Source organism: Mustela putorius, unplaced genomic scaffold (assembly GCF_011764305.1).
Source record: "Mustela putorius furo isolate JIRA1106 unplaced genomic scaffold, ASM1176430v1.1 tig00000460_pilon_pilon_pilon, whole genome shotgun sequence".
NCBI lineage: Eukaryota > Metazoa > Chordata > Mammalia > Carnivora > Mustelidae > Mustela > Mustela putorius.
In genome coordinates this window covers 6,395,738-6,414,366 of record NW_025421389.1, presented here as the reverse complement: position 1 = coordinate 6,414,366, position 18,629 = coordinate 6,395,738, and the positions used below count along the sequence as shown (strand labels likewise).

At 38.5% G+C, this 18,629-nt stretch overlaps 1 protein-coding gene and 1 non-coding gene across 3 annotated transcripts in view; one reads left to right on the top strand and one right to left on the bottom strand.

Annotated features, from left to right (window-relative positions):
• NCAPD3 (non-SMC condensin II complex subunit D3) overlaps positions 1–18,493 on the bottom strand; it is a 70,290-nt gene extending 51,797 nt beyond the window's left edge. The window contains exons 1-6 of one of the 2 annotated variants that reach the window (XM_045080327.1): positions 18,335–18,493; positions 15,787–15,941; positions 14,150–14,312; positions 1,541–1,725; positions 243–407; positions 73–134 (exon numbers count right to left, since the gene is read on the bottom strand). In XM_045080327.1, the coding sequence (XP_044936262.1) occupies positions 73–134; positions 243–407; positions 1,541–1,725; positions 14,150–14,312; positions 15,787–15,941; positions 18,335–18,398 (794 nt within the window). In that variant the 5' untranslated portion in view covers positions 18,399–18,493. The remainder of the gene's footprint in view (positions 1–72; positions 135–242; positions 408–1,540; positions 1,726–14,149; positions 14,313–15,786; positions 15,942–18,334) is intronic. The other variant, XM_013062140.2, reaches the window with a different exon arrangement.
• On the top strand, positions 10,610–10,711 carry LOC123392213. Its single transcript, XR_006606920.1, has one exon. It is a non-coding gene; the product is annotated as a U6 spliceosomal RNA (small nuclear RNA).
• Positions 18,494–18,629: the final 136 nt, after the last annotated feature.

Genomic DNA, 18,629 nt, shown 5'->3' with positions numbered 1-18,629 from the left:
CCAGTTAGGATAATATGGCATTTATACTTTTGCTAGAGCAAAATTTTAGCATTGGAAGAATTAGTGGCTCACCTGGCCTGGGTCACATGAAATTCATGATGAACTGGTTCAAAATTAGTTAATGCAACAAAGACCTGGAAAACAGATACAAAGAAGACAGCTGATTTTTCCTACTTATTAAGTATTAGCTATCATCTCTGCCCTTTGAGGTTGCCCCAAGGTTTTTTGGAATTCTCACTTACTTCTATGCAATTCTGTATGCACTGTGGCTTTTCTTTCAGAGAAAATTTAGACAGCAGCCTTAAAAAATTCTTCAAAAGGTGAAAGATGGTATTTCGAATTTGACAAAGGTCTCGAGCAGAAAAACAAATACTTTCTTCATCTTCCTGTTCTTCTATTTCATCCACCTAGATTATAAAGATATGTATAGGTGATGCCTGCTTCACCTGCTGCATAGTAATGCCTAACACTTTGTCCCATGGTTTTTAATGTACTCAAATCCAAGTCCAGTTACACTCCACGTGATTGCTGAATTGCAGAGGTGATATGACCCTGATCAGGTCCCTTAACTGCTCTGTCTCCAAAGCCAGAAAAATAAATCATTGGACTAGATGACTGCAGAGTAGTTTCTAGCTCTGTATTTTTGTGTCAATGGGAATCCTTTTGTTTCTTATAAGTTTTCATGTCAAAGAACATCCACCGTCCTACCAAGTCATCACACAAGAATTTAGAATTAATATTATTCCATTACACTCTTACAGACATGAGTCCTCAGATACTTCAATCCTCCTCTTTAATGACGGTAAGATAATGTGGCAAATAAATCTGTTGGGATGTTGCCAAGCATACCTGGGAATAAATCTGGTGAAAGATTATGGGGAGGTTGGAAAGATGACAAGGCAGAAACGTATTCTCAGTAGTATACAAAGCATGAAACAACTTAAGGTCATACTGGAATACTGGATAGCTGATGATACTTTGGGATCATTTGGTTATAATCATGATGCCCAAAACCATAATATATATATATATACATATATACATACATACATACATATATATGTGTGTGTGTGTGTGTATATTTTTATTTGACAGAGAGAGTGAGAGCACAAGTAGGCAGAGAGAGAAAGGGAAGTAGGCTCCCTGCTGAGCAGAGAGCTCAATGAGGGGCTTGATCGCAGAAACCTGAGACCATGACCCGAGCTGAACGCAGAGGCTTAACCCTCTGAGCCACCCAGGCGCCCCCCCAAAACCATATTTTAATATAAAGTTAATCATTGGGGTGCCTGGGTGGCTCAGTGGGTTAAGCCTCTGCGTTCTGCTCAGGTCATGGTCTCAGGGTCCTGGGATTGAGCCCCGCATCTCTGCTCAGCAGGGAGCCTACTTCCTTCCCCCCCCACTCTCTGCCTGCCTCCCTGCCTACTTGTGCTCTCTCTCTCTGTCAAATAAATAAATAAAATCTTAAGAAAAAAAAAGTTAATTCTTAAATCACAATCTTGTGTTGATACAGGTATGTTTTATTATTACATTTACTTCTTACCTCAATATCTTCTTTCCTAGGTGGCTTTCCTCTTTTCCTATTCCCTCTTGGATTTGCCTCAGAATTCTTAGGCTGCTCTTTCTTTCTTTTCCGATTCAAGTTAGATTCCTGAGGCCAGCTCTTCTTTAGAATCTGAATACATTTGTCAAACATCACTTGGTGGAACACTTGATTGGCTACACTGCCTATTTATAAAGAATAAAGAGTAGATGGGTTAGATTTAATTGTCTTGAGATAGGTCTATAACAACAGATGAAAAATTAATAAGTAAAAATGAGCTTATCATTAACTCTAAACAAACAATGACCCTTTAGCAAATAAATACCATTCAACTTCAGCATCAGGAGATGAGAAATCGTGCTGATCAGAAATAAATAAGATATTCACACCTGACCAGGGAGTAATTGAGTTTTATACCTGTCATGCGGCCAAAAACTATGTAACTGGACAAAAATGTATAAAATAACTATTTTACAGACATGGAGCAATAGGTAGCATAGAAACACAGTGTCTGAGGAAACAAAAACAAATTAGGTAAATCCTAAAATTGCCCCAGTTTTGTGTTTTGAGGTAATTTTTGGACAACAGCAGAAAATGGTGAACCCAAATACATTATGACAGTGTTTCTAAGTTGAGAATACAGAAATTAGAGTCAGGAAGGCAAGGGTAGCTGGAGTTTAAGGAGCAGGGTATTGGAGAAGCAGAAACTATACAGAAAAAGAGCTTCAGAGATCTCCATAGGGCTAAATATAAGCTATGTCCACAGAGGGTAAAATTTTATGAAAGTAAGCAAAGAACAATTTCCAAGGAGCTAGAAGATGAATAGCTTTTCTAACTTATACAGGGTTGAGAAATATTTGAGTTCTGGCCAGCCAGTGCTGGAAACGTAGACACCTAGAGCATTTAGTAGCCTCTTTGGAAAGAAACACACCTTAAGAGTAGGGCTAAACTAGCTCTAGAGTAAAGGCTACCTTATCTCTACTCCAACAAAACTTTAAACAAGCCTCAAAAGGATCAAGTTAATCCAGGAATAACTGCTTATCAAAATATACTTAAACACTATTTGAAAAGAAACAATAATGTAACAATGTTTCTAAAACCGATTTTTGAATATGACTATGATACTATATGCAATACAAATTTTTTTTTTTTAAAGATTTTATTTATTTGCCAGAGATAGAGAGTACACACAAGCAGGCAGAGAGGCAGGCAGAGGCAGCGAGGAGAGAAGCAGGCTCCCCGCCCAGCAAGGAGCCCAACGCGGGACTCGATCCCAGGACCCTGGAATCATGACCCAAGCCGAAGGCAGCGGCTTAACCAACTGAGCCACCCAGGCGTCCCTGCAATAAAAATTTGTTAAGGATTCATTCATTAGTGTATAGGGTAGGCTACCCTAAAGTAATCTTTTTTAAAGATTTTATTTTATTCATATATGAAAGACAGAGAGCATGCATGTGTGCACTCATAAGCAGGAGAGAGGCAGAGAGGAGGGAGAGGGAGAGAAAGAATCTCTCAAGCAGACTCCATGCTGAGCTCAGAGACTCACATGGGGCTTGACCTCATGACCCTCAGACCATGACCTGAGCTGAAACCACAAGTCAGATGCTTAACTGACTGAGACACCCAGGTGTCCCAAGAATACATAATATAATACATAATATAATCAATAACATCAGAAGTGGGTTCTCTGAAATGACCAATACAATTAATAAACCTCTAGACTAAGGAAAACAACAAAAATATACAAATTACCAATCAGACCTGAACGCAAACAACATATCACTATAGATTTTACAAAAAAATTTTTCTCAAAGAAAACTCCAGGCCCAGATGACTTCATTATTGATTCTACCAAAAATTTAAGGCAGAAAAACAATCCTGTCTTCACAAACTTCCAAAATATAAAAAAGGCAAGAACACTACCCAACTCATTCTATGTGTGATATTATCCTGAAACCCAAACTAGACAAAGGCTTATCAAAAAGAAGAGTGTCTCTTGAGGAGGCGGGAAGATGGTGGAGGAGTAGGAGACTAAAATATCATCAGTCCTAGGAGTTCAGCTAGATAGTTATCAAACCATTCTGAATACCTACACACTCAATAGGAGATAGAAGAGAAGAGCAGCAATTCTAGTAACAGAACATAGACCACTTTCTGGAAGGCAGGACACGTGGAAAAGTGAATCCAAAGCAACAAGACAGATCGCAGGGGGAGGGGCTGGCTCCCAGCAGTGGTAGAGCAGCAGAACACAAAATTGGAACTTTTAGAAGTCTGCTCCACTGAGGGATATTGCTCCAGACGCTAAGTGGGGGGTGGAGCCCTCACGGGGATAGTGTGGTCTCAGGACCCAAGGGGTTACAGAAAGACCGGGGGTGTCTGAGTGTGGCAGAGTTCCTAGGTATTGGAGCAGGAAAGCCAGCTACAGGGACGGAGCTAAGGAGTGCGCTCTCACCTCGGGGTTACCTAAAACCGTGATCCAAGCACAGTTGGGACACTGCTCTTCAAGCAGTGACCCCACAAGTGGCAGACCTGGAGAAACCCCCGCCCCCGCCCCCGTTTCCTCCTCCGGGAGGAGCAGTGCAGGAGCACGATGTAGGAACCTGGTGTGTTTGGAAACTCCAAAGGGGGCTGTGTACCAGAGACAGAAACACACGGCCACAGGCTGGGTAAGACAGGAGTGCAGCCAGAGACCAGGGAGACAGGAGGGATTGAATGCTTTTCTCTGAGGGCACACTGAGGAGTGGGGCCCTGAGCTCTCAGCTCCTACAGGCTGGAGATTTGGAGGAAGCCATCCTCATTCCCCTCCTCCAGAGTTGTATGACAATCATTCAGGAAATAAAAGCTACCAACAGTGAACCCAATCAGATTACTTAGCCTGGCCCCTGGCAAGGGTGGTGCAATTCTGCCTCAGGCAAAGACATTTGAGAATCACTGCAACAGGTCCCTCCCCCAGAAGATCAGCAAGAACAACCAGCTCAGACCAAGTTCACCAATCAATGAGAACTCTGGAACTCCAGAGCTAGGGGAAAGCAACACAAAGAACTCGGTAGCTTTTTTCCCATGACCCTTTAGTCTTGCAAAGTTCAACTTTTCAAATGTTATTTTTTTCTTACTCAATTTTTTAAATTTTCCTCTTTTAACATTTTTAACTATTTTATCAATACTTTTAAAAAAAGCTTTAAAATTTTCATTATTATAGTCATATATTATCCCTTCATTGTATTTAACCTTATTTTTTGTACACATATAGGGTTTTTTTCTTTTTTAAAATTTTGGGATACGATTTCTTCTAACAGATGGAAATATACCCTAGAATCTAGCACATGCCTTTGTTCTATTCTCCAGCCTGATCACATTCTCTGCACTTTTTTTTTCCAACCAACTTCTTATCTTATCAATTCTTTTTAGAATCTTTTTAAATTTTCATCTTTACAGTCATATTCTATCCCTTCATCATGTTCACCTTTATTTTTGTATATATATGTTTTTCCTTGTCTAAAATTTGGGGAGGTAGTTTCTTCTAAGAGATGAGAATACACCCCAAATCAAGTGGGTGGCTCTGTTCTATTCACCTCTCTAACATATATATATTTTCTTATTATTTATTTTTTCTCCCTTTCTTCTCCCCCCGGTTTTGGGTCTCTTCTGATTTGGTTGGCATATATTTTTCTGGGTCTTTGCCACGCTTTTAGTATCTTGTTCTCTCATTCATTTATTCTTATCTGGATAAAATGACAAGGCAGAAAAACTCAACAGAAGAAAAAGAACAAGAGGCGGTACCAATGGCTAGAGACCTAATCAATATGGACATTAATAATATGTCAGAACTAGAGTTCAGAATGATGATTATCAAGGCTGGGCTTGAAAAAAAGCATGGAAGATATTAGAAAATCCCCTTCTAGAGAAAAAAAAATCCCTTTCTGGAGAAATAAAAGTACTAAAATGACCAAGTTGAAATAAAAAAAGCAATTAATGATGTGAAACTCAAGAAAGGTCTTAAGTACACAACCTAAAAAATGGAGGCTTTTACTGTTAGGATAAATGAGGCAGAAGAGAGAATTAGTGATATAGAAGACCAAAAGACGAATAAAGAAGCTGAGCAATAGAGAGACAAACAACTACTGGACCACGAGAGGAGAATTCGAGAGATAAGTGATACCATAAGACGAAAATATATTAGAATACCTGGGATTCCAGAAGAAGAAAGAGAGGGGGGCAGATGGTATATTGGAGTAAATTATTATATAGAGAATTTCCCAAATATGGCAAAGGAACAAACATCAAAATCCAAGAGGTGCAGAGAACCCCTCTCCAAACCAGTAAGAATAGGTGCACACCCCATCACCTAATAGTAAAACTTACAAGCATTAGTGACAAAGAGAAAAATCCTGAAAGCAGCTCGGGACAAGAGGTCTGTAACATACAACTGTAGAAATATTAGATTGGCAGCAGACTTATCCTCAGAGACCTGGCAGGCCAGAAAGGACTGGCAGGATATACTCAGAGCACTAAATGAGAAAAATATGCAGCCAAGAATACTATATCCAGTTAGGCTGTAATTTAAATAGAAGGAGGGATAAAAAGCTTGTAAGAGAAACAATAACTAAAATAATTTGCAAACTCCAAACCAGTTCTATAGGAAATATTGAAAGGGGTCCTCTAAGCAAAGAAAGAGTCTAAAAGTAACAGACCACAAAGGAACAGAGACAATATACAGTAACAGCCACCTTACAGGCAATACAATGGCACTAAATTCATATCTTTCAATAGCTACCCTGAATGTAAATAGGCTAAATCCCCCAATCAAAAGACATAGGGTATCAGAATGGGGAAAAAAAAAAGACTCACTGATAAGCTGTCTCTGAGAAACTAGAGATTTTATTTATTTGATAGCCAGAGATCACAAGTAGGCAGAGAGGCAGGCAGAGAGAGAGGGGGGAGCAGACTCTCTGCTGAGCAGAAAGTCCTATGCGGGGCTCGATTCCAGGACCCTGGGATCATGACCTGAACCAAAGGCAGAGGCTTTAACCCACTGAGCCACCCAGGCACCCCTGAGAAACTCATTTTAGACCCAAAGACACCTCCAAATTTAAAGTGAAGAGGTGGAAAACAATTTACCATGCTAATGCACATCAAAAGAAAGCTGGGCTGGCAATCCTTTTATCAGATAAATTAGATTTTAAGCCAAAGACTATATCAAAGACACTGTATCATACTCAAAGGGTCTGTCCAACAAGAAGATCTAACAATTTTATATATCTATGCCCCTGACATGGGAGCAGCCAACTATATAAACCATTTAAAAACAACATCAAAGAAACACATCAACAATAATGCAATAATAGTAGGGGACTTTAATACTCCCCTCACTGAAATGGACAGATCATCTAAGCAAAAGATCAACAAGGAAATAAAGGCTTTCAATGATACATGGACCAGATGGACATCACAGATATACGTAGAACACTCCATTCCAAAGCAATAGAATACACATTCTTCTCTAGTGCACATGGAACATTCTCCACAATAGATCACATCCTGGGTCACAAATCAGGTCTCAACCCATACCAAAACACTAGGATTATTCCCTGCATATTTTGAGACTACAATGCTCTGAATGAAACTAGAATTCAATCACAAGAGGAAAGTTGGAAATAATTCAAATACATGGAGGTTAAAGGGCATCCTACTAAAGAATGAATGGGTAAACTAGGAAATTAAATCAGAATTTTAAAAATTCATGGAACAAATGAAAATGAAAACACAACTGTTCAAAATCCTTGGGACACAGCAAAGGCAGTCCTGAGAAGAAATAATATAGCAATACAAGACTTTCTCAAGAAACAAGAAAGGTCTCAAGTACACAACTTACCCTACACCTAAAGGAGCTAGAGAAAGAAGAGCAAAGAAAGCCTAAACCCAGCAAGAGAAGAGAAATCACAAAGATCAGAGAAGAAATCAATGAAATAGAAACGAAAAGAACAGTAGTACAAATCAATGAAACTAGAAGCTGGTTCTTTGAAAGAATTAATAAGATTGATAAACCCCTGGCCAGACTTATCAAAAAGAAAAAAGAAAGGGCCCAAATTAATATAATCATGAATGAAAGAGGAGAGGTCATAACCAATACCAAAGAAATACAAACAATTATAAGAACATATTACGAGCAACTACACGCCAGCAAATTTGACAATCTGGAAGAAATGGATGCAATCCTAGAGACATATAAACTATCAAAACTGAACCAGGAAGAAATAGAAAACATGAACACACACATAACCAGTAAGGTAATTGAAGGAGTCATCAAAAATGTCCCAACAAGCAAGAGCCCAGAGCCAGATGGCTTCCTGGGAGAATTCTACCAAACATTTAAGGAACAATTAATACCTATTCTCCTGAAACTATTCCAAAAAATAGAAATGGAAGGAAAACTTCCAAACTCATTTTATGAAGCCAGCATTACCTTGATCCCAAAACCAGACACACCATCAAAAAGGAGAATTACAGACCAATATCCCTGATGAACATGGATGCAAAAATTAACACCAAAATACTAGCCAATAGGATCCAACAGTACATTAAAAGTATTATTCAGCACAACCAAGTGGGATTTATTCCTGGGCTGCAAAGTTGGTTCAACATCTGCAAATCAATGAATGTGATACATTAATAAAAGAAAGAACAAGAACCATATGATACTCAATATATGCTGAAAAGCATTTGACAAAGTACAGCATCTTTTCTTGATCAAAACTCTTCACAGTGTAGGGAGAGTGCATACCTCAATATCATCAAGGCCATCTATGAAAAACCCACAGCAAATATCATGTTCAGTGGGGAAAAACTGAGAGCTTTGCCCCTACGGTCAAGAACATGGCAGGGATGTCTACTATCAGCACTGCTATTCAACATAATACTAGAAGTCCTAGGCTCAGCAATCAGATAAAAAAAAGAAATAAAGGCATCTGAATCGGCAAAGAAGAAGTCAAACTCTCATTCTCTGCAGATGATATGATACTTTATGTGGGAAACCCAAAAGACTCTACTCCAAATCTGCTAGAACCCATACATGAAGTCAGTAAAGTGTCAGGATATAAAATCAATGCACAGAAATCAGTTGCTTTTCTTTACACCAACAATAAGAAAGAAGAAAGAGAAATAAAGGAGTTGATCCCACTTACAACTGCACCCAAAACCATTAAGATACCTAGGAATAAACCTAACCAAAGAGGCAAAGTATCTGTACTCAGAAAACTATAAAGCACTCATGAAAGAAACTGAGGAAGACACAAAGAAATGGAAAAATGTTCCATGCTTATAGATTAGAAGAACAAATATTGTGAAAAAACCTATATTACCTAAAGCAATCTACACACTTAATGCAATACCTACCAAAATACCATCAATATTTTTCAGAAAAGGAACAAATAATCTTAAAATCTACATGGAAACAGAAAAGACTCTCCCAATAGCCAGAGGATGTTGAAAAAGAAAAACAAAACTGGTAGCCTCACAATTCCAGACTTTAAGCTCTATTACAAAGCTGTAATCATCAAGACAGTATGGTACTGGCACAAAAACAGACACATAGATCAGTGGAACAGAACAGAGCCCAGAATCCATCAACTAATCTTCAACAAAGCAGGAAAATTCTTTCTAATTTTTTCCAAAATTTTCTCCAATGGAAAAAAGACAGTCTCTTCAACATGGTGTTGGGAAAACTTGATAGCCACATGCAGAAAAATGAAACTTGACCATTTCTTTACACCACACACAAAAATAGACTCAAAATAGATGAAAGACCTCAATGTGAGAAAGGATTCCATCAAAATCCTGGAGAAGAACACAGGCAGCAACCTCTTCGATGTCAGCTACAGCAACTTCTTCCTAATAACGTTGCCAAAGGCAAGGGAAGCAAGGGCAAAAATGAACTACTGGAACTGCTTCTAGATCAAAAGTTTTTGCACAGCAAAGGAAACACTCAACAAAACCAAAAGACAACTGACAGAATGGGAGAAGATATTTGCAAATGACATATCAGATAAAGGGCAAGTATCCAACAATCTATAAAGAACTTATCAAACTCAACACCCAAAGATCAAATAATCCAATCAAGAAATGGGCAGAAGACATGAATAGATATTTCTGCAAAGAAGACATCCAGATGGCCAAGAGACACATGAAAAAGTGCTCAACATCACTCGGCATCAGGGAAATACAAACCAAAACCAATTTATACCACCTCACACCAGTCAAAATGGCTAAAATTAACAAGTCAGGAAACTACAGATGTTGGCAAGGATGCAGAAAAAGAGGAACCCTCCTACACTACTGGCAGGAATGCAAACTGGTGCAACCACTCTGGAAAACAGTAAGGAGGTTCCTCAAAGAATTGAAAATAGAACTACCCTATGACCCAGCAGTTGCACTACTGGATATTTACCCTAAAGATACAAATGTAGTGATCCAAGTGATCCAAAGATACAAATGTAGTGATCGGGCACGTGCACCCGAATGTTTATAGCAGCAATGTCCACAATAGCCAAACTATGGAAAGAACCTAGATGTCCATCAACAGATGAATGGATAAAGATGTGATACACACACACACACACACACACACACACAGAGAAATACTATGCAGCCATCAAAAGAAACAAAATCCTGCCATTTGCAACGACACAGATGGAACTAAAGGGTATTATACTGAGCGAAATAAGTCAGTCATAGAATTATGATATGAGGTACTTGAGACGCAGAGTTGGGGGACTGTGGGCAGTAGGGAAGGAAAAAAATGAAACAAGATGGGATTAGGAGGGAGAAAAACCATAAGAGACTCTTAATCTCACAATACAAACTGAGGGCTGCTGGGTGGGGGGGTAGGATAGGGTGGCTGGGTTATGGACATTGGCAGGGTATGTGCTATGATGAGTGCTATGAAATGTGTAGTCTGATGATTCACAGACCTGTACCCCCGGGGGCAAATAATACATTATATTTAAAAAAAAAAAAAAAGAATATCTCTTATGAATACAGATGCAAAAATCTTCAGTAAAATATTAGTTGTGCGCGCTTCAAGAGCACATATACTAAAATTAGAACAATACAGAGAATATTAGCATAGCTCTGGGCAAGGATAACACACAAATTCACAAAATGTTCCATATTTCTAATAAATAAATAAATAGATAAATAAAGCATTAGCCAGCAGAATCTGGCAATACATAAAAAGGAGTATACACTATGATCAAGGAAATGCAAAACTAGTTTAACACGAAAATCAATCATCATAATACCATACTCTATAATTGGAATAAGGATCAAAATCAGATGAACATCTCATAGATACAGAAAAGTAAATAGTAAGATTCAATACCCTTTCAAAATAAAACACACAACAAAGTAGGAGTAACAATGTCTTAAAGGTGATCCTCAAAACACCCACAGCAAATATCATCCTTAAGAACAAAAGACAATGTTTTCCTCCTGAGATCAGAAACAAGACAAGATGTGCACCTCCTGCTCAGCACTATACTGGAGGTCCTCATCAGGACAACTAGACAAATTAAAAAAAAAACAAAACAAAACAAAAAAAAGAAACAAAAAGAAATACAAGGAACCTAAACTGTAAAAAAGAAGTAAAATTATGTCTATTCACATAAGATATAATCCTATTAGATAAAGATAAAATAGTAATTGTAGAAATAGAAACAGTAATTGAATTCAGTGAGGTTTCATAGTATAAGATTGGTAATAAAAAAGTCAATTGTAGTCCTTTAATTAAAAAAAGGGCAGAGGACACGAATAGTTTTCCAAAAAAGACATAAACTGTCAACAGGTACTTGAAAAGATGCTCAACAATACTAATCATCAGGGAAACACAAATCAAAACCACAATGATATTACTTCATACCTATCACAATGGCTAAAATTAAAAAGACAAGAGGGGCACCTGGGTGGCTCAGTTAAGCATCTGCCTTTGGCTCAAGTCATGGTCCCAGCGTCCATGATGGAGCCCTAAGTCAGGCTCCCTGCTCAGTGGGGAGTCTCCTTCTCCCTTTGTCTCTGCCCCATCCCCTGCTCGTGCTCTCTCTCTCTCTCACAAATAAATAAAATCTTAAAAGAAAAAGACAAGAAATGACAAATCCAAGGATATGAAGAAAAAGGAACTCTCATGCACTGTTGGTGGGAATGTTGGTACAGCCACTGTGGAAAGAAAATAGCATGGAAGTTACTAAAAAAATTAAAAACTAAAATACTGTAAGATCCAATAATTCCACTACTGAGTATTTAACCAAAGAAAGCACTAATTAAAAAATTTACATGCACCCCTATGTTTACTGCAGCATTATTTACAATAGTCAATAGATGGACGCAGCCCACGTGTGCATTGATAGATAAATGGATAAAGATGGGGTACATATATATAAAATGGATTACTCAGGTACAAAACAGAATGAGATCTTGCCATTTGCAACAATACAGACTGACCTAGAGGGTAGTGTGCTAAGTGAAATAAATCAGACAGAGAAAGACAAATATATGATTTCACATATATGTGAAAACTAAAAAAGTAAAACAAACAAAAAAAGCTGAAACAAACCAGTAAATACAAAGAACAAACTGGTAGTTGCTTGAGGGATTGGAGATGGGCAAAATGGGGGAGGGGAAATAGAAGGCTTCCAGTTACAGAATGAATAAGTCATGGGAATGAAAGGCACAGCACAGAAAATATACCCAATGGTACTGTAATAGCATAGAATGGTGACATGATAGCCTCACTTGGAGTGAACATAGCATAAGGTATAGGCTTTTCATATATAGACTTGTTCCATCACTATATTGTATTACTGAAATTAATGTGACATTGTACATCAACTACACTTAAATATTAAGTAAATAAATGTAACTTGTACCTCTACACACTACCAGTAAACAATCTGAAAATGAAACTGAGAAAACAATTTAATCTACAATAGCAAGGAAAAGAATAAAATACTTAGGAATAAATTTTACTGAGTAAGCGCAAGAGTTGTACATTGGAAAGTATAAAATATTGAAACAGATGAGGGAAAACCAAAATAAATGGAAAGATAGCCTATGTTCATGGTTTGAAAGACTTAATGTTGTTAAGATGGCAACACTCCCTAAACTGATCTACGGATTCAGTGCACTGTCAAAATCCCAGAAGCCTTTTTTGGGAGAAATTGACATCCACCTCCTCTAATTCACATGGAAATGCAAGGGACCTAGAATAACCAAAACAATCTTGAAAAAGAGCACACTGTGATTAAAAATTGAATCTCAAAAGCATTGCAACCACAATGCAGAAACATTTAAAAACAGAAGATAATTGGCAAGAACACCACTTGCTGGAAAGCTGCAAGTAGCCTATAATGAACAACACTCTTCACTTTGGCATACATTTCCACCTTAATCAGAAGGAATTGGATCTAACAAGTGAAGAAAAGAACAAAAGTGGGTTCCTAAAACCACCACTTTTCTGTAAGACAGCTCAGTTACAACTGAGATACTGTTTAGCAAGAAGAAAGTCTTTAGAAACTCACTTCAGAAGTCATTATTGGGAGCTTTTTTTTTTTTTTTTAAAGATTTTATTTATTTGACAGAGAGAGAGATCACAAGTAGGCAGAAAGGCAGGCAAAGAAAGAAAGGGGGAAGCAGATTCCCCGTTCAGCAGAGAGCCCGATGCAGGGCTCAATCCCAGGGCCCTGAGATCATGACCTGAGCCGAAGGCAGAGGCTTAACCCACTAAACCACCCAGGCGCCCCTTTGAGCTTTAATAATAATACAAATTAATGTCCAAGGCTTTATATGTCTTTTTACCATCCCCCAAATCATATGGGATAATCATCATCCTTTAACAGTTATTATAAATGACAATAAATATAAATAAATATAAACATACAAATGACAATAAATATAAAAAATGACAAGCAGTAACTTTAGGTTCTCCAGCTATATCCCCCTCTATGTACCATCCTCTCTTGCCTTGGGTTTGAGATGGGTAGAAGAGATTCTTACTGCTCACAGGAGGAACAGCCACCTAAGTGTTCTAACAATAAAGGAAGTAAAACAATGCTCATAGACTACTTTCCTGTGCTTTCCTTCATCAAGCATTCTCATGCTTTCTTTATTAGAATGGTTTTAAAGTATTTTTTCATATATGCATAGGAAAGAGATTATATATAACACAATGACTCCCCAGTCTTTCTCAGTCTGGACAGGGAGTCAGAAGATGAGCAGGCAGTATCAGTTTTTTATACTAGGTGGGGGTGGGTGGGAATGGAGCTCTTGTATCTTAGAAATAATTCCCCTCCTCAAGCCTTTAACTCTCTCAGATTAATTGCATTAGGTTATAGACACAACATATTTAAAAAAAAAAAAAAAAAAACAAGGGAAAGGTATTTCTTGAACACCTGTAACATGCCATATATTTTATAGACATACTCTCATTTAACCCTCAGAACAACTGTGAGATGGGTTACTATTACTCCATTTTAGAAGTGAGAAGACAAAATGTAAGGCCTCGAAACAATGTAAAAATTTAAAACAGAAGTATATTTATTCTATCATATCAAATATACATACCTGGTACTTCCAGCAACAGAAAATAAAGCCCAGCAGCATGAAGGCCATATTGTCGATACTGCACGCTGACACTTTTCTTATGAACTGTTTGAACAAAGTGATAGAACAATGCCACCAGTGCCCTGTGAGAAATACTGTTCTCAATGAAGAAGGTCCATATGCTCTGGGGAGAGGGAGAGACATAAAAGCCAAGAATTACAGAAATGGGAAAATCTCTTGTTATTTTTGATTTTACCAAGTATTTAGTATCTCATTAAAAAAAAAAAACAAAACAGACCAACCTGGCTCCTAATTATAAATCTTCCAAGGGACTGAAGCAAAAAATTAAAATGTAGTATTCAAAACTAAAAAATAAATTAGTATATAAGAAACATAAATAATCAAATTTTCAAAAATAATTTGGGGATAGGTTTGAAGCATATATATTTCTGAAATTATCATAGTTAAAAATTATACTAAGACCTTTGGGGCACCTTATATTAGTGTTTACTCAAACAAGTTACCCCCTATATTAAAAGTATTCAAAACCATTTATCACTCTAATTACTAACTGAAGAAATCAGAGCCATTTACTTAAAATTTAAATGCTCTATGGGCAGTGGGAACAGGAAAAGAAATACCTGAAAGCTTCTCCCTCAGCATATTTCAGAAGTGACCTAGGTTAGAAAAGTAATACACTTGCAACTATAAATCACAATTTTATTAACTGTATCATTCCTCCATGTTTAGCCAATTAAACACATGAAGAGGAACACTTGAGGGTTATTTCTATAAACCAAACACAGCAGCAACTAAATATGGTTTATCCTGGAATACCTTTAAAAAACCTTGGGCCCACGAAAGTTCAAGAAACAGACCTTGTACTTCCTGATTTCCTGAAGACAGGGAAAGTGGGAGGTAATGTCTTGGCTTAGCCACACTGCTTAGCACGTGCCACTTTATAGAAGAGCACATTTAGAATCCTATGAGCAGTCTGCATTTTTTTCACCTGAAGCTTTCAGAAGAAATCACCTCCTACTTTTATAGCAGTCACCTCCTCAATCCTAATACCACTTCAGCTGTACTCCACTCACCTGTAACTGTGACCCTTCAGGTCACCAATGATGATCCAATCATCTCTGCCCCAACTTCCTTGTGTCAGAACTCTGCCTGCCCATGACTCTACAGCACTTGATGCCTGACTACTCCCTAGTCTTCATATTAACACTCACCACATTCTGACTGCTTGCCTGCACATCACTTTGAACCAGCTTTCTCAGTCCTGTCCTCTTTTCTTCCCCACTGACCTCATGCATCACTGCACTTCACCTATCCCCTTGATTCAGATGGCTCTTCCTATCTATGTGGTTGAATTTTTACTTCTTTCCTAGTCTTCCAATTCACATTGCCAGTGACCTATTACATCTCCCTAAGAATTTCCTAACAGAATTTCACATTCAAAAGCCTAAACTTTCTTCCCACTTGACTTAGCTATTAGCCATTACAATTTTATAACAAATGAACCACATTCTCTATGCTATTCTTATCATACTCCATATAAACTGTATACTAAAAAGGCTAAGCCTCAGATTATAATGACTTTCATCTTTCACTTCTGGCTTAATTTTTAATTTTATTTATTTATTTATTTACTTTACCTCTGTAGATCCATGTTCTTCAGTAGCAAAGGGGAAAACACTTTCATATAGTTTTGTGAATGCATTCAACCCAGTCTCTAGGATTTCTGCTTCTATGCTGGGATCCAAAGGCTCAGTCTCTGTGAAATCCAGTTCCCATACTGTGTCCACCCATTCTAGTAGGAAAATGCAATTAAATAAAACGTTTTTATAATAAGTAAAACATCAATAACCTTTAGATTTTAAGTATATTTATAAAGAGAAAACTTGGGTGCCTGGGTGGCTTAGTTGTTAAGGGTCTGCCTTCAGCTCAGGTCATGATCCCAGATCCTGGGTTTAAGCCCCACATCGGCACCCTGCTCAGTGGGAAGCCTGCTTCTCTGTCTCCCACTCCCTCTGTTTGTGTTCCCTCTCTTGCCATCTCTCTCTCTCTCTGTCAAATAAATACAATCTTTAAAAAAAAAAAAAAATGGAGAACTTACTAGTCACAACTCACATTTAAACATACAATACAGGTGGAGCATAATTAAAAGAGAGCAAGAAATGCTAAAAATCTTTTTTAAAATCAGAACTGGCAGCTGGTTATTAGATTGATGATCGCCTAAAAATACCAAGAAAGAAAACACTTTTTAGATATGAATGACACTTCAAAACACTGAACGATATGGCTTTCCCAGAATTCAATCTGGCGAAAAAAGAGAGGTTAATAAAAGATTGCCTCAGATGTCCCTTTGTGAAAATCTTACAATCAAGTTAATAAACCCAAAGAAAGTATGCAGCACAAAGGGACACCTGAGGCAACGGTTTAACATGCTTAATTATTCACTCACTCTTTCCTAATCATTCTCCTAACAAATACAATCCTCTTCCTAAAAATATTCTTGCATCTTTTCCTGCTTCTTTTTCTCTCATATTCTCCCATTTAATTAATATGCATATTTTTAAACACATACCAATATTTCAGATCTCATTTCTGGATCACAACTACTCAAGCCCCCATTGAAGAGAAAAGATCTGGTCAGGAAATTAATAAATTGAATAAATGATAGGCACTATCTTTTTTTTACGTTTATTATTTTTTCAGTAGACCAGTGTTAAAACAGTAATAGGTATGTAAAATACAGAGAGCATAGAAGAAAATATTATGGAGGAGGTGGGAAGGATAAAAGAAGTGGGAAAGATGATTCTGCTTCAACTGGACCTAAATGTAGGAGTTTATCAGGGAAAGAAATGCAAAAAAAGTATTCCAGACAGAGAGAATAAAGAGAAAGTAAGAATAGCCTGTTTAAAAATAAACAAAATAGTTATAACACTGAGCCTTAGTGTAAAGGTGAGAGTCATTATTAGTATTTATTTATGCTATAAGTAAATAGTATTTATTCGGCAGCTACTATGTGCCAGGTACTAAATTAATCTTCACAAAACTCCTGTGAGGTAGATATTATTATAATCCCCATCTGACATGTAAGAAAACTATGGCTTAGCAAGGTTAAGCAACTCACTCCGTGATACAGAGATGCTAAACTGAAGAGCCAACCCACAGTTCTGACTCCAAAGGATCTGCTCTTGGATAAGAAGTGAGTGGTGAACCCTCCTACAGGGCATGCCAAAGACTTGGTCATTTATTTAAGAAATAAAGGAGAAACATCAAAGGCTTAAAGACTTGATAGGGTCACGTTTGTGTTTTCTTTCTTTCTTTTTTTTTTTTTTTAAGATTTTATTTATTTATTTGACAGAGAGAGATCACAAGTAGACAGAGGCAGGCAGAGAGAGAGAGAAGGAAGCAGGCCCCCTGCTGAGCAGAGAGCCCGACGTGGGACTCGATCCCAGGACCCTGAGATCATGACCTGAGCCGAAGGCAGCGGCTTAACCCACTGAGCCGCCCAGGCGCCCACGTTTGTGTTTTCAAAACTGATCCTGGTAGAGGTGTAGGGAACAGGCTGAAAGAGTTGGCATGAGAAAACGGCTAGGATACAGGCTGGCTATCATGAGGGCTTGCTGCTCGATAGCAGCATCAGGAAAAGGAGCAAGGACGACCTGAGAGACATCTCTGAGGGGAGGACAACCGTGTGGCTGTGAGCAGTAAGGATGAAGAAGGCATGCCATGACTCCCAGGTCTGTGGATTGGCTGGTACCAACAACTGGCTTTGGGAACCCCAGTTTCACGCATGTAACGTCTGAAGTCCCTGTGAGACGTCCATTTAAACCAACGAACACGAAGTTCAGGAAATAAGTCTGAACGAAGAACCAAATTTACTATTTTAAAACCAAAGAACTCCATGAGACAGCCAGTGAGGATTTACAGAATAAACAAGGGAAGGCCGAGAAAACATGCAAAAGAACTAAAAGAGATCGGATCATAAAAGCTCTCTTTTTCCTGATCCTTCACTAGGTTGACCCCCTCTTCCACACCCGGCTCGCCACTGTCCTGGAATGCACAGACCTGGAGACCCCAGCCTCTGCTGGGAGCCGAGCGCCCCACCCCCACTCCAGGCCCGGGCAGAGGAACACCGCATTCGCAAAGCACCACAGCCTGGCCTCCCCGAGACTCACGGCCTCGTTTTCTCACCAGGGCTGAGATCCAGCGGACACCAGGGCTGCAGACCGCTCCCAAGGCCCGGCAGCGCCACCATTATCGCTCAGGAACCGGTTAGCCTCCCCGGTGGTCAACTTTCAAAGCTCGCTCCCGCGCGCGCTCCGAGACGTTCCTGTGGACCAATCACAATGTGGGGAATTTCCCACCGACTAATCGTCGCACCCAGCAGTTTTCCCTATATTAACCAATCAGCAGGGACTTCTGCCGCATGCGCAAAGAATGGGGCGGGCCAAGCATTGTTATTGAGCCAACGTTCCACGGGGTGATT